Raw genomic sequence first — 20201 nt, forward strand, 5'->3', positions numbered from 1 at the left:
AAATCACGTTAAGCAGGCAACTGGCAGAAGGTAGGAGGCAGGCCAGGCCATTACGACCATCACTTCTGATTTTGAATAGAATCCAATGTTAATTTTACATGAACTACTCATACCATCGCTGGATCACTGGATAGAGATACCATTATGGCAGGCCTTAGTGGAAAATTTCGTGGGAATATTTGTGACTGCGATTATTTAAGCATTTTTGCGCTACACCAAAACCATAATCGCAGGCCCAATGAATCGGCATCGGCATCTGCATCAGCATTTGCTGCCTTCGTGTGGAGAAGGAAGCAGAAGTTGCTTCCAAGATGAGTCCAAGAAGAGGGAGGAAGCCTCAGCCTCAGCATCAGCATCGGCTGTATCCAAAAACCAAACGAAAATCAAACAAAATTATTATGCAATCGAGTCGATCGCTCGCCAGGTTCCCTCCTGTTTGTGGGCCCCGCAAAGAAGCTGGCCAAAAATCATCATAAAAACTGTCCACTGTCAACTCCTCAGCTGTCTTCCCTTTTGCCCCATTGTTTTGTGGTTCACAAACACACAAAAAAACAAACAAAATCAAACTCAGCCAAGAAACAAGAAACGCCTCAAGTCAAAAAGTCGTCACTGCGAGCATTTCGAATCTTTAATTTGCGATGTTTTTGTGTGCTCTGCCTTCCACGGGCGGGCAATCGAGCAGTCGACCCACAGACCCCCCACCCCCACTACAGGGAGGCCATGCCAACTCTTCATTGGAAACCCTACAAGTGCTTCCCCTTCCTCATTAAGCGCTGATGGATTTTCAAACTGTCATCCCGCTGATTGATTGAAATCTATTTCAATTGAATGTGATCAGCATTTAATGCAATTGTGATATTTATGCAATTTTATGGGAAATTATGAGAAAGCGGGTTAATCTTTTAAAATTTTGACATATCCAAGACAACAGCACTAATTGACACACAAATTATTTTGAGCAATTAGAGGGGTTCCTTTAGTTTATTTCTTTCTATTTGGCTTAAGTGGTAATAAGAAGGTTCTTGAACCTTCAAAGAGCTATTAAACTGTCTCTTTTCTCATAAACTAGTTATAAATACTTTCTATGTTCTATTCATTTACTACCAATAGTCTCAAAAAATCCATCTTTTTATTATTATTTGTATTTGCACGCATTGGAGGCCACACCTAGTAGAACATTTATACATTAAAAGTACACAACCAAGTCGTATATCATTCTTTTATAATTAATTACTCTGAAATAAATCATTATTAAATCTATTTATAGCTTAATTCGTATAAAACACAGTGATATAAAAATGAATAGCTACACAGGTAAAAATACGTACGCTGTTCTCTTCCTAAAGATGAATTCCAAAGCTTTGGTACATACATTACACGTTTGAAAACAACAATTAAATAAAATATTTCAAATCTAACAGCTACCTTGACAGCAGTACCCGAACCGCAATGTTAAGCTTTAACAGTCGTAAAGCCTATAGCTCTGTTAAGCTTCGGTTGTCTGCCGAACGCTATCTATCTCTCTCCTCTCTCTTCCGCTGCGACCGGTTGCAAAGGCATTTTGTGTTTGGTTTTTGTCTTTACGGCTGCTGCTGCTTTTGGGCTTTGAGGAAGATGTGGCAAAGATCTTCGTTTTGCGGTACGACGACGGGGCGCCCGCCGACGATGACTCTGATCTCTGCCTTTGCGCCGCGGCTTTGAGAGCGTTTTTCGCTAAACAGAGTTTCGAGTCCGGGGGCCCCACGAACCGCTCAACTACTACTAAAGTTGGACGCCGCATTTGCCAATTGAAACATTCAAATGTGAATATCGTACGGGTGAAGACGTCTTCTGTTCGTCTGGCTCCGACTCTGGCTCTGAGATCCCTCGTACTGTATTTTGTAAAGATAATTTTATGTGGATAAAAATCTTAAAAAGTGATTCAAGTGATGGAATTTTTAAACATTTTGTGTTCATAAATGATAATTTTTTGCAATTTTTTAAGGAAGAAAATAATTAATTATTAAAGGAACTTACGATAAAGCAAAGGATTATAAAACATACAAAAATATAAAAAATCACTTCAAGTTTTTCACAGTCTTTACCATCTAACTGCTAATGAACTTGGCCCAAATCCCCAGATTACCCATTAAATTAAATCAATTCCCTTTTTCCACTGTGAGATTACCAAAAAAATTGCTCCTAATGATATATTCATACCGCTGACATGATGAAAAACTTGAAGTGATTTTGTGCTGCCAGCGAGAAAAACCATCAACTAAATCGTGATATCTGTGCATTATAACATAATTCCTCTCTAGCCCGAAACAAATAATACACCAAATAATCGACAATAGTGAGACAACATTGCCACAACAGTTACACGAAAAAGTGCAACATTATAGCTAATATTCACAAGCGAAACAGAAAACAAACACACAAAAAAAAAAAAACACATCAACTTGGAGAGCGGAAAACTTTGTCATAAATAAGTTTATAGCTAAACCTACATATTACTTCCATCACGAAACCGAAAGCAGCAAAAAGGAAGCTGTGGAAGATTGAGTTGCTGCCACAGTTACTGCCTCAGTTACTGGCGAGTGTTGCTGCCACACAAACTGACATTCAGAGCACCGCTGCCACTGATGCCGCTGATGCCGCTTAAAGGTGAGTGAGGCGCTGAACCCCTGAATACTGAATGCGTTTGGGCCAGGAATTCCGACAGCTCCACAGATCGACAGCTGAATGGCCAGCTTCTAATAAAATGCCAAACGCATTTCGTACGCATGAATGGACAAAAATTATGTACATCTCCTTTCACAAAAACCTCATCCTACTTAGATTTATTGTATACATTTTGTACTTAATTTTATTACTTGTTTTTGGCCGACTCGCCAGAGGCAAAGCAGCAATAACGCCTGCTAAAATGTCAATGTGTTGGTTAAATATTGGACTGACAGTTTTTTATGGTGGCTCTTTTACGGCTATAAGTTATGCAAGTCCCCGACCACTTGCCGCTTGTCTAAGATGCACCATAGGCCAAGATACAAAATTTCAACTAAATTATGATACTTGACCAAGATTTTGAAAAGTAAAAGGAAGTGAAGGCAAATTCTTAGAGGTATTCCATTTGAATATCTTTAGAAAAAATTGAGTTTCAGGTTCCACAGAAGTACTCTTCTAAATAGCTACGTTTTTTGTAGCTCGTAAAAATAGATTTTTTTGAAATGTAGTACATTGGATGGCACTTATGATACGACTTTAAGAGCCTTCTTGGGAATGTATGAAGGAAAAGATGCAGTAGATAGATATCTATCTGTGAGATCTTCCCAGCTTTTTGTGGGTGCCTTCCTTCAGGAACGCACACAGCATATTCCTTGACTCTAATCCTAGGGAATCTGCTATAAAATACTCTACTCTCCTGTGACAAGACCTTGTAAAAACCAATCCAGGAAGACTTCATCAGAACACAAAAAACGTTTGTTGTCAAACATTTTTAATTAAAAGTCGAATAACTTAATTAAGTTGGCACACAAAGTCCATCAAAGTCATTACAATTAAAACAATTAGCATTAGCTTTGGCTTAGCTTCTTGTTTTCTTCTTAATCAACGTAAATATTAATCGGTTCTAGGCGAATGAAATGATGGACAATTTCCATAAATTTTGCATTCGCCAGGGGCGACTTTTGGCTCGATGATTAATTTGCAAAATTGTTGGTTACCATAGATGAATAGATACAACAATTAAAAGCCACGCAAAAGCCTCAAAATGCCGGCATGCATTTCGGTTGTTTTTTTTGTTGTGTTTTTCTAATTTTTTTCTACTGCATAAATTTTGTGTTGCAAAATTTGCAACCACAATTGTTGCCTAGTCTTGGCATTGTTATTAACGAATCTAAGATAATGCTGGGTGGCTCAGTGGCTGGGCTGAGCACACAGTTCAAGGATGAACGCGGACCCAGTAGCACTCAGAATATAGACCCTTGGAATTGGGGGAGGAGTGCTGTGGCTGTTGCAGCTGCAAAGAGTTTTTCTGGTTGTTTTGTGTTAGATAATTCCAATTGGTGTGCGCTCTGTGATTACAGGGAGAGAGACCCACAGAAAGTAGTGCAGGGAATTGGGAAATGCGCGCGCCTTAAATGTCAAGAGGTGCCACAGTTTTGTTTTCTTCTTGTCTCGTGGCGCAAATGAACAAAAGAAAAGCGAGCCGGGCCAAAAGAAAAGACAAAATTTAGGCCAAATGTGTGACTTAACCGTCTTTCACATCACATCACATCCACCCACTCACACCTACACCTACACCTATAACAGGGTCGGGTCGGAAGAAAACAAGGGCCAGGGATAGGGATGTGTATGTACGTACACTCGTACTTTGTGTTTTATGTGGCAGGGGGTTAAAGTTGAATGGGGAGAGACCGAAACGAGTCTCCCCAGCCGAAAGGCAGCTGGAAAATAAACCAAAATGTAACAAAATGAATGCTACAATATAATTTTTGCCTGTTGTTTCGTCTGTCCCAGTCTGCAGATGGCCAGATAAAAGTTCAAAATGCGAATGGTTGTTGTTGTTGTTGTCTTAACCGGGTCTAAGTCTACGTCTGGGCACCGGGCCCTGGTCTGGTTCGGATCTTGGCCAGGTCTGGTCTGCTCATTAACGTTTTGCCAGCGAAAGAAATGGCAAATAAATTAAAAAGGCATTCAAGCAACAATACCCTCAAAAGGAGGATGAATCCCTCTCTGTCTCTCTCTCTCTCTCTGTGTCGTTGCACAGGGAAACTAGTTGGTGTAGTTTTGTTGGTGTAACTCCTATTGGTATTGTTGTTGATATTTCTGGTATTCTAATTTTTGTTATTGGAATTGTTGGTATTTTTATTGTATTTGTTACAGTTGGCGTTATTACTGTTGGTATTCATTTTGGTGTTATTTCTGTTGGTATTGTTGTTGAAATTGTTGTTGTTGTAATTGATATCGATGTATCTTGTACTCCATTCCAAGTGTTGATGCGTTAACTGGCGCTGCGTGCGCATCGCTGAAAACCCAATGAGCCGAAACTGAAAGACGAAACGAAACGAGATGAGACGAGGCGAGCCAAGACGCCGTGGAGCCCCCAAGTAAAAGTACCCCACAACGATTCCTTGTAGACAACACCACACAAACAACCTTACAATAGCTGTTGTTGTTGCTTGCTGTTGTTTTTGTTAGACCATCTTTAGTGATTAATGAAGTGTAAATAATGTTGATGTTTTGTATTGTTTTTTTTCGAAGCAACCTCATGATTTCAACATACATATTCTAGGCGGACTTAGTTGGGGTTTTTCCTCCGGCTTAATGCTGCGATCTATCATCACCTCAGTGCCTGTTCTTAAGGTGTTCATCGAGGGAGCTTATTGTGGCAACAGCAGCAGCAGTCTCTGTAAAAACAAAAGACTTTGACAACGAACTTGCTGCTGGCCGCAAAAGCATAAAACTGCAGATAAAAACCTCAGCTAAACCTTAGTTTTTGTATGCCGTATTGTCATTTGGCCAAATGTCAGCCAAGTGCACTACAGTCATAAATAAACCATTTGTCAATTTTTTCAACAGTTTCGGTTTTTGGTGGTCACACAAAAAACCGTTGAGACAACGAACTTGAACTTTTTGAAAAGGAATTGTGTTGATAGTGTAATGGGACTCGATGAAAACAGTGCTGAAGTGTTGAAACAATAACTTAAGCTGTGGAAAACGGTACATGCCTGAGGCTTTTCCTCGAAGCAATGATAATTTGAAATGCCTATAAGCTCTTCCTTAATCATAGTTATCCACTCGAATGCGTAAACTGTTCAATTACATCATGATTTTAAATATGATCATCAAAGCAACATTTACCAGCTAAATGCCAGCTGTGCTATCGCTGGAGATTCTGAAATTGCTGCCACAAACGACACACGTGCGTCGCGAATTGCGCGTGGCGTTTGTCAGCCTTTAACGGATGGACTCCGGCATAGCCATAGCCATAGCCATAGCCAACTTTGATATATGGCCACAGAGCCAGTCGGCAGGAGGCTAAATGTCAGGCCGAAATGCTGACCTCCATGGCCTGACAGGCAACGTTTAGGCCATTTTAGGGCTGCCTGTTGAATGGCATTTTGATCTGCATCCACGGCTGCATTGGCCCCCACATGAACTTCGTTGCAAAGAGCTGCCAAAATTGGCAATTGAAAGGCATTCATTGGCATATATATCACTTTTATAGCTTGAAACTCTTTGAGTGCTTCAATTTGGTTTCGGTTGTGAAAAAATGTTGTCTCAAAGATTTGTGTGGGGCATCAGTTCTGAGGTGAAACAAATGCAATTCTGAAGAATTAAAATTCGATTTGAATAGCAAATAATCTTAATTATCGCTGTGCCATATTCCCATTCAGCGAAACATTGAAAAAGCGGCTAAATTTCAGCACGCATTTAGCCATCTCCGAGAACGAGGTTTCTATTGCGCTTTCTTTGAGTGTTTATCTTAGTTCAGAGTTATAGATATTTTATATGAGTATTGTACAGCTGCTTGAGAACTTGTTTCCAGCATATTCCGATTTATATTTGTTTTCGTTTTGCTTGGGGCTTAGGCAGGATCTAAATTGGTCAAATGATATCATATGGGGGTTTGTTTGGGTAAAGGATGCTCACCGAATACGATCAGAAAACAGGTTGTTCCATAGATGATTCATAAAGTTTATATACATAAAATATGAAGATACTAATGTGTTTTATAAATAGGTGTCAGTCAAGGCTAGAATCTCGAGCTGCCGTTCTCACAGCGGGACGGTTGGGCCATAAAATTATGATCGAAAAATGTATTATTTCCCACTGAGATTAGGCCATTAAAAGCTGCCATCATTCAACGTCTTCTAAGCGATTATTGCCCATGAAAACAAATAAGAAGAAACTGTCAATAAGCGTGTGTCTATTGGGGCACTACAGATTGATATCAATTTCAGACAGCCGACAGGCAATTAGAGACGCCTCGATACATACACGCTTACTCTGAGAAATCAAAACATAAATCATTGAAGCTAAAATAACAAATTCCGCATTTAATTCCTTGATATTGTTTGATATTTTCAAGCACAATCAAAATGCTGCTGAAGGCAGCCAAAATGACAAGAGCTTTCAGAAGTCATAATAGTCTATGATACTCGACAAAAAAGGCAGAAAAAACTCTATGATATGTTGAAAACTTGTTGTCGCTTACAGCACAAAGAGTTTTGGTGGATGTCAAAGTCAAGTTCGTTACCTGAGTCTTTTGTTGAAATCGTTGTCTAGAATCGTATAATGGAGCTATGATTAGTTTAATATCTCCAACTCTTAGTTTTATCGTTGGAAAAAGCAAACAAAAAATGTAATTTTCCTAGCCATTTCCGCTTGAACTCTTACCACTGACACGCTGAACAGAAACCAAAACCGAATCGTAAGAAAAACCAAATCAAAAGTGAATTTCATTTACGTGGCTGCGGCACACACAAACAAGAAACAATTACTCCTCCAGACAATAAGCGACTAATTCGCAGCTTCATTTCAGTTAGGGGCTAACATATACACGTACGTATATGTATGTATGTATATGGATATGTATGTATAAACAGAGACTGCATAAAGATGAGTGCAAGCTGAAGTAATCATAAAAAGGCCATCGCGAAGAGGAAAAGTGAAAAGAAAAGCAGCGAGCAACGTGAAAAGCTGGCCATTGTTGTTTGGCTCTAATTAGAGCCTCCTCCCAGTGAGGCGGGGAGCACCTGGATTATTTAACCAGGTGACATAAATATGCACCGCTCTGATAAGAAACACTGACCCAAATATTGCGGCATGCGTAATTTGGAATTGAGTTGAACAAAAGAATCCAGACAAACTGCAACAGTTTCCCCCCGTGGAAGTTTCTGTGGCAGGCAGACACTTGTGGCGTCAACAGCAATTACCTATTAATTGCCACTCGTTTGGCTCTTGTTTGTAGTTGTTGGTGCTGCTGCAACTTTTGTTGCCGCCGCCCCAGACTCCGACTCCGGCTCCGACTCCGACTCTATCTCTATCATAAATTGCACTCACGAATATTGCCTCATATCAATTGAAACTGGCTGAGCGGCATTTTCAATTGTTATCTTTTGATATTTCTCTCTTTTTTTTGGCACATCATCTAGCCAAAAGATATATCTTCTTATTGACAACTCAATTGTTATGTGAGCACTAGATGGGGCATGGGATTTATTTCCGCGTGTGTGAATGGCCTTAGTGACACCGCAAAATTGGCATTCGAATAGGCATTTTTCGGCATAGAAGATGGAAACTGGTTTACACAGGGTTCGTCTTCCATTGAATGTTATATTTAGTAATACTCTTACAATCTGATATCAAATGGGGACCTGTTTTTTGAAAGCAATCGAGTAGCAATCGAATTTTGAGAGCAGCAATTGTTTTAGAGATATATATCCCCCTGATCTGAAGTACATTAGCATTTTAACGGTGCATTCAAATATATATTTTGGGAGGTTAAGTAAGTGCAGGTTCTAGAACTTTTAGCGTCACACGAAAACAAGTTTGTGTCTTAATTCTTTTGTTTGAATCATTCGACTCTTCAGAGATTTGTTTCAATCTTTCCCCTTGAATTCTTTCAGTTTTTGTTTCAATCTTTCCTTTTGATTTCTTGTTGATATCTTTTCAATAATCTAATTTTTATGCTCCGGTTTAGCTAGTCATTTGATGACAATTTAACATCTTTTCTTGGGTAGATTAAGTCTTTTAATCGACCATTATTGCTGCATTTGATAAATGCCAATGAATAATATTAGCATGGAGAAATTAGATATGCGTATCGGGTTCTAGTATCATACTTTGGTACCCACACAAACTTGAATTGGCTTTAGTGGGTGCAGCTTCCGGTTCGTTATGGCTCTTCGTAACATGAAACTCTGCAATTACCTTGGAAAATTTAATGATATACTAGGCTAACCCTTGTTATTACAACAGCTTTTTATGAATCAGCCAGACAAATAGTGTTTTTTGGAGAACTGCTGAATAACCAAACAGAAAATATGCTTAACCGATAATTAAGTAGCATCCAAGTGCCGCCCCTCGGGGCTGGCTGACTGCTACCTGCTGCATGCAAATGAATATGAATTGGGGCAGGTTCCAACATCAGCGGGAGACGATGTCCCGCGGCAGCAACAGCAGTAGCAGCTCTTGCATGAAGAATTGCTGGGGCGCAACAATCAAAAATATGTGCCCATAAAGAAAACCCCGAAAATCATCTACACACTTGGTGCTACAAATCACCCAACAAATTGGGTTCCGTTTATGCCTAGCCTCATGGAATGTCTACCCCAAGACCCATGTTCCAATCCCAGTCCCCAATCTCTCATCCAGTCCGCTCTCAATGGGCGGTCTGGGGCTGTGGCCAAGTGTGAAACAGTTGACAGGCGGCTGCCACGAAGCGTCAAAGTGACTTTGGCTATGCCTCCAGCTAGCTGCCACAGAGGTAGCATTTTTTTTTGGTTGCTGCCCCTACGTTCCTGCTCTAACAACTACACAAATTGCAAATGAGGAGTAGCAGAGCCCACAAAAAGTGCTTCACGGAAATGCACAAGAATTCTTGTGCAAAAAACTAACCGAAAAATTGTATCAACGAGGGCGAAAAAATAGCCAGAAGCTGCTGCTGCTGCTGCAGCCGAAAACGATTGCATTTGACCTCAAAATCTATTAGCACGTCGAACTCTGGCGGCTATGAAATGCAATCATTGCCGCGCCCCCTTAGGGGTGCTGCTTGCTTTTAAGGCCCCCCCGAAAAACTGTGATGTTGCGGCAATAATTGCCACTAAGAGTTGTGTACACCCATGTCTGAGTGCATCTGCGACACGTAGGTCAGTGCATCAGCAGCAGCAGCAGCATCATCAGAGGCAACCGCCGCCGTCGACGCTGTCGACGCCGTGGTCTGGGTCTATCTTCTGTCTGGGTGCCTTCCCTGGCTATCTGCCGGCCTTTGGCTGAATCTCTGAATGAAAAAAAAGACCAAACTACAACACGAGCTACAAAAAGTTACGTTATTGCAACATTAACATGTCTTCTTCTCTGACGCATATTCACACTTGGGATTTTCATGATTTTTTTTATTGCTCCGCAGATGAACTTTAATGGCGGCGGGGGTAAGATTTGTGAGGGATAACTAAATGCTTTTGAAGTTTCTGATTAATTGTTTAAACAACGAAATGTCACAGCGAAACATCAGGTCATAAATTTATCATTTTATTTTGTGATAAAGCTGCCGACCCATTTTCCAGGGCCCACAGCAGCTGCCATTTTCGTACGCGATATGCAGGTACCTTCACTCAGATATTTATTCAGTAATCCCATTATTAATTTATTTGGACCTGCCCCGAAATACTATACGTATGTATTGTGCAAATAATCGTACATAAACGCACGTCATTCGAATGATCTATGGGTCCCGCCCCACAATGGGGTTCATTTGAGCTGTCCCGAAAAAAATGATCTCTATCGCCTGGGATGTGCCAATATAAAATACGCTTTTAATTGCTTGCCGCTGCTGCTGCTGCTGCGCAACAATTTTAGAAACAATAACAAAAGCAAACAAAATGCCCCTGCTTGCCAAATCTGCTGTAAAATAAATAAGCCCAAAATGCACAATGGGCGGCACGGCACTTTCAAAACATTTGCCATGGGAAACGCAGGCCGAAAACAAGCCGAGTGATTTGCCTAGACTTTTATGCATTTATAATGACATTTTTCACACAATTTATTCGGCCAAAAAAAGCATTAGCTGTAGCATTTGCCATTTGAAATGTTTAACAATTTAATTCCAGTTCAGTCTATGGAAATGTATGCCATGCCAGAATGTTAGGTAGCACTTTGGTGATAGGTAATTAATTATGAACAAATTAGCATAACATTTGCTTGTGTCAAAGTTTAACACTAGAAACAGGAAACTGGAAAGGGGCTGAGCAGAACCGGCAAAAACCATTCTCTGAATATCATTCATTTGATATCGCCAAACATTTGAGTTCCCAAGGATGCCAGTGGCCTCTCCACTTGACTTGCTTTCGAAATTTCTCTCCCACCATTAGCCAAATGACCAGCATATCCATCCGCACCTGCATGGCACTCCCAGTCGCCAACAAAAAACCACACACAGAAAAAGTCCCCCCAATCAAGTTTTAGATTTTGTTTAGTTTGAAGATGCGCTTCGGCTGACTTTATGCAATTTTATGCAACAGGAATTGGCCAGGGAGCCAGGCCTTTGCCTGCCGTTTCATAATGAATTTTCGCTAAAGGTGAAATTTTCCTTGCACACGAGCTACAGATAAAATAAAATAAAAACTACGGGTAGGAGTATTTATCTGCTGAGAAGGCCACACAAGAGTCAGTGCAAGAAAGGTTGGCTTTCGGCAAATAAACCACCACCGGATAAGCCCCTAACAATACGAAAACACGAAAAGCTAAAACAAATAAATCAAATCTTGGAATAACACGTATACGACATCCCGCAAATTTTTGCCTTAGTTTCTGTGGATTGTACGGGTTTCAACACTCCACTCTCTGAGTGTGTGCCACAAGACAATGTGCAAAAAAAAGTACAACAAATGCTTCCTTCATGTCAGCTCCAGCGACCGTAAAGGTTAAGCGCCAACTTGACAAAAAGGTTAAAACGATTTAACAGACATTTGGCTGCAATCCGAGAGAGCCAGGCACTGATCCACTGGTGCATCATCGACTGCGTCCTTAGCATATCCATCTCTCAGCTCAGTTCAGCTCAGCATCTCTTCATATCTCCATCTTTCCAGCTTCCATTTGCTGCCCCCAACTTTGTCTTTGGGTGATATCTGCTCAAGGCATGGCATGGCATGGCGCATGTGTTGAAGGCGGAACCAAATGTTTGATTGCAGAGACCCTCAGCGCGGTGGCGTTCGGCGTGCGGCATGCCTCAAGGAAAATGCAACCTCTGTTGCTGACAGTTAACTGGCGCTAGCTTATTATTTTTGTTGGTGCCGCATTGGTTGTTCGCTCCAACACCTGCTGTTGCCATGGTCCATGCCATGGCGTTGACAATTTTTTCGTTGCTGCTGCTGCTATTGCTGCTGCTGGTGTTGCTGCTGGCGATGATGCTGGTAGATTTAGCGGAGAAACTTCCTTATTTGTCATTGTTGTCGTTGACAATTTTTTGTGCCTGTAACTTGAGCATCGAAATTTTTCCCGCTCTTTGCTTTCCCTGAAGCTTGATTGCACTTCTTCTGTGGCCTTCTCTGTGTAGTTTTTCCAAAGATGATTGAACTTCTTTCATGGATTTCTGTGATTTCCATAGATTTCTCTAACCATAAACCCACTCCAACCGATTCAACCTTCATCAATTGATCGCCAATTTAAATCCATTCAATGCCCAAAAGCCTTGACAATGACAAAAAAGCCCCTCTTTGGGTCGTGTAATTTGCAAATTGAAAATCGTGAATTGAAATTAAAATCTGAGCAGACAAAACGAGAGAGTCCGCGAGGCAAAAACTCTTGAACTTTAACTAAATGTTTGGGCTAATCGACTTAATTTACCATCTTTTATTAAAATTTTAATGTCAAGTCTGCTGCAACGCCGTTGCATGACGACACTGCCGCAATTTAGTTTTGTGTACATTACGTTACGTTATTTTGATGAAACTTAAATTTAGGTGTGAGAATATTTGCAATGCTGAAGAGAAGCAATGCCCCCCAGCCCCAGCCCCAAACCCCAACCCCCAAGGCAATCAACTAATTTAAATACAAAAAGCAATTTCGGCAACCGAAGAATATCCAACAGATAGACAATGCTGAAAGGCAGAATCTCAGCAGCAGCCTCCTCCTACTCCTACTCCCACTCCTCCTCCTCCTCCACCGCTGTAGCTAATTTCAATTTAAATTTATGTTTCATTTCGTTTCGAGATTTCTGTTCGATTGATGTTATTGTTATTGAAAATATAGCTACGTGTTTATTTGTGGGATTACGTAAAGCAAATAAATGACTTAAACCATTGAAAATGTTTTGAAATCAAAAGAGTGTCACTGGGCGCCAAGCCGGTTCGGTTCGCTGGTTGGTGTTGATCTCTCGTGTTGCCTCCCCAACTTTTGATATTGTTTGCTGTGTTGTGCAAATTAAAACAATTATATGAAATTATGCAAAGTACGCAGAAACTACGGGAACAACAGCAGCAGCGGCGGCGGCAACAAACTCAGCGACAACAACAGCTGCAGAAACGAGCTGACGGAAGCCAGCGATACGATACCCCAAAGTGAATGTCTGAGGAGGGGACTGGATTGACTGACTGCCTTACTGAATGGCTGAATGGCTGAATGACTGACTGACTAACTGACTGACTGCTGGACTGCATCCAGCAATCCTAGTTGGAGGCATAGCAGCTGCCTGCAGTTCCTGGTCAGACCTAAAATGTAATAATTTATAGCGCATACGCCCTGTGGTACACCGTACCCAAAATGCAATCTCCCCCAATCTGCATATCTACCCTTCCCAATCTGCATATCTCCCCTGCCCAATCTGCCCATCCGACTATCTATATAAGGTGTAGAGATCGCTAGCTCTCTGCCATAAATTTCGCATCTTCTGCATGCGTCTGTGGGCGTGTATCTCTCTCTCTCTCTCTCTCTCTCTCCACAAATTATGCAATCGGCTGTGAGCCTTTTTTCGCTTTGTTCGTCTGCGTTCGGCACATTGACAACTCTTGGTCTTGCTTCTCTGATTTGTGCAAGCCCCAGAGTACATTTATTATTTTCTGTTTGTATAATTTCTATTGCCCAATAAGGTACCTGCCGGCGTGTACGTGTTTCTGCTAATAATTATTTATTTTGTTTACGTTTTTCGGCTTCTCCCACGATCTTGTGCAATAAATATTCATAATTTTGTTAACCAGCTAAATTATTGTTTCTCCTTCTTTCTATTCCAGGCAATTCCAAATACAAAATGCGGTGTACGCAGCTCAATTTGTTGTGCGGTAAGTGGTTATGGCTAAGAAGTTTTTACCAATCAATTTTCTTGTTTTCACAAAATTCCCATATATTCTTCTGTCGTCAAGAAACTTGTAAAAACTGATAATACAACTAAAGAAAAAATCGTTCCCAACTCTATCATGACATAAACTATGACATCCTTGACCTTGTCAGGTCTCATAATTTTTCCCATGATAGATCTTCCACCCAATGGCACATCCACTCTTCGCTCTTGACAGCCAAACGCAACGCATTTTGGCCGCATGCGTGTGCCATGGCGGGGGCGGCTGCGGCCCAAACCCAAACACAAACCCGGCCAAGATTGCGTTAATATGCCTTTGTCTTAGCCAGCAGTTGCGTGTGCTGTCTTAGCCGTGTCTTAGTTTTTCGTCTGTTTTGTTTTGGCGTGCGACAAATATTGCTTGGAACAAAAAAAGTAGAGGGAGACTTAGATTAAATGTGACTTTGATTTGAATTAATGGATTGGACGAGATGAATGCTTGAGAAATGCAATTTTTAACGGCTCATTAGGACGGACACGGACACGGACACATTGGCGGAGCGGCCGAGACCCAAATGCCAGAGCGATCGGAATCGGCCCCAGACGCATAAGTGACAGCTCATCTCCCGTGAGTGGCAGAGTAGGCAAAGTCAACAATAGTCCGATAGTTTTGGAGCCCCGTCTGTGAGTAATTACGCGCCCATCGACAGCGCCTCTCAATTAAGCTCTGGCAAGACCATACGCTGTGTGACCCGCTGTGAGGCTCACGAATCGAAGAAACCAAACCGAAAGATACCCCGAATTGATGTGCTGTGTGGCGTATGGTTAATGCGATTGGGCCGAATCGAATTTTGAGACCCGGTTGCCAATCAACGGACATAAATTATGGGCAATTGTTTAATTTGTTTAAGGCAGCAATAGCAGCAACAGCAAACACCCTCGACGTCTTCTTCGTTCGCGGGGTCTCCCATCCCATACATCCGTACATCCATCCATCCATCCATCCACCGATGATTCATATAATCACTGTGATTATGCATCAAGTGGACCTTGAATCTGTGGTGGTTATTTTGGTTATTCAATAGCCTCCCCTCTTATTTGGACAGTCTGTGCATCTGGTGGTGTCGCTGACATCTTCTTCTGGCGGCTACATCATGACTTTTTATTTCTGTTTCTTTCTTTAATTGTTTTTATGGTTTAAGATTTAATTATTGCATTACTAGGAATACTCGTAGAGTAGACGGTTACCTAAGGTCAGTCACATTTAATCCCCATCCCCATTCCATTCACAGACACCGCTTGCGTAATTTGGCAATGTCTGCATATGAGATTTTTCGAATGGAAAAGTCAAGGTCCGTTAGTCGACATTCTAAACAGAAGGAGAATCCGTAGCTAAAAACTTGATGAACTAGACATAATTAAAGTATCCGTATAATTGTTCATTTAAAGTCTCAGAAACTATGAAAATAATTCACGAGTAGGAAGAAAAGTTGTATTATTTTCTAGAAATTATGGTACCGTTTATGTACTGCTCTCATTTATGCATTCCTTGGATTCTATTTCAGCTCTTCTCCTACTGGCATTTCTGGGCCACACAAGCGCAGAGTCCAAGGTAAGAATATCCCCAACAATTATATCCAATACATCCGTAAACATATCGTCTATGTTCTGGTTTCAGTACCGCACACCTGCCCGCATTTTGGCCAAGCAAACGGGTGCCACACAATTCGAGGAGGAGCGCTACGAGACGCACACGAACTGCAACGAGCACAAGCATCATCTGAAGAAGCGCGCCTCCGACGAGGATGTGGACTATGAGGTATATCAGGGCGTGGTGGGAAGACCTGGCATTGATTTTCCCATCTATCCAAGGATACCCAAGACTTCCTTTAGCTGTCGCTCCTTTGGCAATGGCTACTTTGCCGACATGGAAACGGATTGTCAGGTGAGTGGTGCAACTAGGCCTCAGAGAGTCTTGTGATTAATTTACTCCCATTTTAGGTCTTTCACATCTGCGAAGAGGGACGCAAGATCTCTTTCCTCTGTCCAAATGGCACCATATTCCAGCAGAGCGAACTCACCTGCGACTGGTGGTTCAAGGTGAACTGTTTGGGATCCTCGGGCTACTATGCAGAGAGCTCTGAAATACTCAACAAGCAGCGTGTCCATCGAGTGCGTCCCTCAGTGCCTGTCCAGGGATTCAATATTGTCGGCGGCGGCCTGAACATCAAGCCTAAGGTCACTCCAGTCGCTGGTCAAGCGAGAGCTGGTCCACGGAGCAAGCCCGACAGACGCATCGATTCCACGGAGGATGTGCCCGCCTCCGTGGAGAGCGTGGACTTTGACGATGTTTCCGGAGAGAAACAGCGCAAGGTTCTGCCCAGCATCGATAATAATAGCAACGATCATGAGACCCAGATCACCGCCGAGAGCTCCTCCTTTGTGAGCGGCTCGGGCAAGCGTCGCAACAACAAAGGCAGCGACTCCAACAGGAACAGCAACGATGATATAACTGTGCTGAAACCCTCAAGGAGTAGGACGCCATTGGTCTCTCAAGAAAGGACTCCATTGGCCTCTCAGGCATCACAGGAAAGGGCACCTCTGGCCTCACAGGAGAGGGCTCCACTGGCCGCCTCTCAGGAAAGAGGAGTACCACGTGGCGAATCCACAGAGCGGGCAAGAAATGGACAGCGTGGGCAGCATAGATGGAGGGAAAGTGGCAGCGAAGAGCACAGCAAGGAGAGAGAGAGGGAAAAGCCCGTTCTTCAACTCAAAGAGAAACCCACCTCCAGCTCCCAACAGAAAGAGAAACCCACCGCCAGCTCGCAACAGAAGGACAAACCAATCTCTGGCTCCCAACTGAAGGATAAGCCCAGTTCCCAACTGAAGGACAAACCAGAGTTCTACGAGGCCCACTCCACGCGCTCCGTTCAACACACGACTCCTTACTTCACGGCTGGAAGCTACTCCACCGCCCGTCGCCTTGAACCAAGCAAATCCACGCCCTTCTACACGCCCACTGTTCCGAGTCTGGTCAAATCCAAGACCACGGAGGGAAAGCTGAACTACATTAAGGGAGGACACTCTGCCACGACACCAAATCCGAATCGTTTTGGAGGCGCCAGCTCTGTTATATTCCTGGAATCGTCGGTGGCCCCTAAGATCAAGCCCACATCCAGTGGGAGCATCGAGTTAGACAGCACCTACAAGCCGGTGATTATTGGTATGAGACATCACTATGATGTGGCAAGTTCCGGGGAGTTCCGACCTCCAAGCAAGCCCAGCGAGAGTCGCGATTATCTGCCAACGACGCCATCGCCATCGGCCACGAGCAGTGGACCCACGTATCTGCCAAAGAGCGCCATATCCCCCAGAGGAAATGCAGCAGCAGCAGGAGAAGATGCCCTGCTCTTTGCCCCCAATCCAGTGAAAGATGAGTCCGTCTTCCGAAATGTGCAGGAGATGCTGAAGACCATGAACCTGCTTAAAGATCAGTTTGAGGATGTGGAGCTGACTGGAGCGGCAGCGGCACCAGCACGAGTTGGCCTGGAGATACCACCCTCATCCGGACCAGATGCCTTGGTTTCTCTGGCCAAATATTTCGCCCAGGAACACAACGAAACGAGCAATGCCCTGGGAAAGCCAGAGAAGTCCGCAAAACCTGAAAAGACAAAGACGAAACTGTCAGTGAAGCCACCACCGCTGCCAACAGCCAAGCCATCGGACACCACAGCCATTCTGACAACCTCCGAGAATCCGCCAGCCATCAGCGAGGATGCGGATGACATCAAGCATAGCCTTTTGAGTGACAACACAGTTCAGAAATACAGCAGCCTCTTTGGATTGAAGCCCGCGAAGGGTCGTGTCGCTGGGGAGACGGACATCAGCTCTGGCCTGCTCTCGCCCAATAAAAATGATACGAAATCTTTGCCGGAATCGGAGCAGGGCTCAAAGTACCAGCAGTTCCCTCAGATTGGCACTACTGGCTCTTCCATTGGTGCTCTGGCCGAGAAGCCGGAGTCGCGTAAGATTGCCCAGATCTTCTCCAATGCCTTGTCCAGCTATCTGGATAATCCCGCCACATTCCGCGCTGAACTAGCGGCCCGTGCACGTCCCACAGAGCCACCGGTTACGCCCAACTTCAAGCCAGTAACCACCACGGACTCTTCGCTCTTCAGCGATGGCACGGCCAAGTACTATCTGCCCACCAAATCCATACCCGTGGCCACCACACCCACGCCACAGAGCATTGCGGTGGAAATCAATCACAAATTCGATTCGACACCGGCACCAGAGTACTCCACCACGACAGAGCTGTACGAGATTAGTACGAGCCGTGGACAGGAACTGGAACTTTCAGCAGAGCTCTCCCCGCCCAGTGCGGACTCCGGAGAGGGAGACGAGTTCCTGCAGCAACAGCAAACCCAGTCCTTTGTGAAGTCCCGCAATGATCTGTTGAAGGACTCCAGGCCCCAGAAGCTGATCACCACCCTCAAACCCACAGAGCATCCCTGGGCCTTGAAGTCTCAGACCGATTTCCTTGATCCTCTAACCATCAACGACGGTCTGATGAAGGAGCAACGCACCACAACGACCACAACAACAACCAAGGCACCATTTACATACCTTCCAAGGCTGCTATCGGGCGTAGGAACCACAACGCCCACACCCTCGCGCTTTGAGTGGGAGGACATTTTCAGGAGCTATGACATCCCCAGGGATGCGTTGCCTTCCAGTAGCGGCCTCCAGCGCATTGCCAACAAGTTGTTCGGGGGCCTCAACGAGCAGGAGGCCCTGCATCTGCGCAATGTAATGGCCAAGGCGGAGCACGATCGCCAGGTGTTGAGTCTGCTGCTGCTTCTCATCCAGACGTGCGACGATCACAATGGAAAGGCGCTGGAGCGATCCAGGAAGCATCTGCTCAATGCTCTCATCGATATTGATAGCAAAGTGCCAGCGGCAGGGAAATCGTCCAGGCAGAGGCTGGCCACCACCACCACACGCATTCCGGTGACTACATTCCGACGAAATGGTGGAGGCGAGTACTTTACCAGCACCACGCCAGGGTACACCACCACGACAGATGTGCCTTTGTTCAGCACTACAACGGGGTCGGGCAGCAACGAGGAGACGACCAAATTCGAGATACGCGTCGAGGACATTGAGGATGACTTGGGGGCGGCGGCGACAACGATGGCACCCACGCTGTTGCCTCTCGAGGGCAACTCGGATCGACGGGCCCTGGAGCTGCTCAAGTCATTATATTCGCTGGCATCGAAGTTCAGCAGCAGGCGGTAGGCCGGGCCGGAGATCGTTGGCGGGTTCCTAGCGATATGCGAAAACTTTGCGAGTTAATGCCTAACTTTTAGTCAACTCCACTCCACATTCCATCCTTTCTCCACTTTTCAGTTTGATATTTTATAATTTAATTCTAACGATTTTCCTCATGATTTTTCCACACTTTTCCACTCTCTTGTTAATTAATTTCGTTTAGCCAATGCAATTTTCGCAAATATTAGTTTGTAAATATGTAAAAGTTCGAAACGAAACGAAATGAAATGAAACGAAATACTCCCCTGAAATACTCGAGGCATAGACTTGGTTATTCCTGAATGCCCAGCCAAGCAGTTTCCGTATTAAGTATACAATTTACTATATAATCGAGCGATGTATTAAATTAGTTTCATATTTTAGTTTTAACTAAAGAAAACAAAAAAAAACAAACCACTTTTCCATCCAGTATCCAGTATGAGCGATCTATTTTGAACTATCTGTATGTCTTGCTGTTCTGTTTGTAAATATTTATTTAAACTTAATAAAGTACATATAAAAATAAAGAAAAAATATATTAAATACAAGGTTTCTTTTGTCTGAGAAATTGAGAGGCGTGTGTGAAATAAATAAATGGAAGAATTGGGCTTCAGAAAATTCCACTTTGTTTAAACCCAAAACCCTTCAAAGCGGTTTACTTCTTAGGCCTCTGAAGAAAATATTTCTTGAAAGAGAGATAAATGAAGAAATTTAGGACAATCGGAATGTTTTAAAGCTTGACAATCCTCCACTGAACTGATTAAACCATTACCATATTAGTCAGAACTTGCCATTACTCCTCTTCTGTTATCCCAAAGAAACACATCCAAAGATGTCTCCTTGACACAAATACGAGTGTGATTGCTGCTGTTTTTCCCAGCTCTAATATAAATCTTGAAGACGCCGTATCGGGAAG

The 20201-nt window shown here is 43.3% G+C and overlaps 1 protein-coding gene across 4 annotated transcripts; it reads left to right on the forward strand.

Annotated features, from left to right (window-relative positions):
• The first annotated feature begins 1751 nt into the window (after positions 1 to 1751).
• On the forward strand, positions 1752 to 19814 carry thw (chitin-binding domain protein thawb). 4 transcript variants are annotated; one of them, XM_033379529.1, is made up of 6 exons: positions 1752 to 1916; positions 2301 to 2646; positions 13932 to 13979; positions 15541 to 15587; positions 15654 to 15920; positions 15977 to 19814. In XM_033379529.1, exons 2-6 carry the CDS (start codon positions 2625 to 2627, stop codon positions 19271 to 19273), a joined length of 3681 nt encoding a protein of 1226 aa, XP_033235420.1. In that variant the 5' UTR covers positions 1752 to 1916; positions 2301 to 2624; the 3' UTR covers positions 19274 to 19814. The 4 variants fall into 4 exon arrangements, with proteins under 4 accessions (XP_033235420.1, XP_033235390.1, XP_033235477.1 ...); XM_033379499.1 differs by having other exon boundaries at positions 1752 to 1880; XM_033379586.1 differs by having other exon boundaries at positions 1752 to 1873.
• The last annotated feature ends 387 nt before the right edge of the window (positions 19815 to 20201 follow it).

This window comes from Drosophila pseudoobscura, chromosome 2, assembly GCF_009870125.1.
Source record: "Drosophila pseudoobscura strain MV-25-SWS-2005 chromosome 2, UCI_Dpse_MV25, whole genome shotgun sequence".
Classification (NCBI taxonomy): domain Eukaryota; kingdom Metazoa; phylum Arthropoda; class Insecta; order Diptera; family Drosophilidae; genus Drosophila; species Drosophila pseudoobscura.

What these genes read in the sequence shown, in the direction of transcription:
- thw (XM_033379529.1), top strand. Translation starts at nt 2,625, where the DNA reads ATGCCGCTGATGCCGCTTAAAG. An exon ending in GCCGCTGATGCCGCTTAAAG is followed by an intron (nt 2,647 to 13,931) that starts GTGAGTGAGGCG and finishes TTTCTATTCCAG; the next exon opens with GCAATTCCAAATACAAAATG. An exon ending in GCAGCTCAATTTGTTGTGCG is followed by an intron (nt 13,980 to 15,540) that starts GTAAGTGGTTAT and finishes ATTCTATTTCAG; the next exon opens with CTCTTCTCCTACTGGCATTT.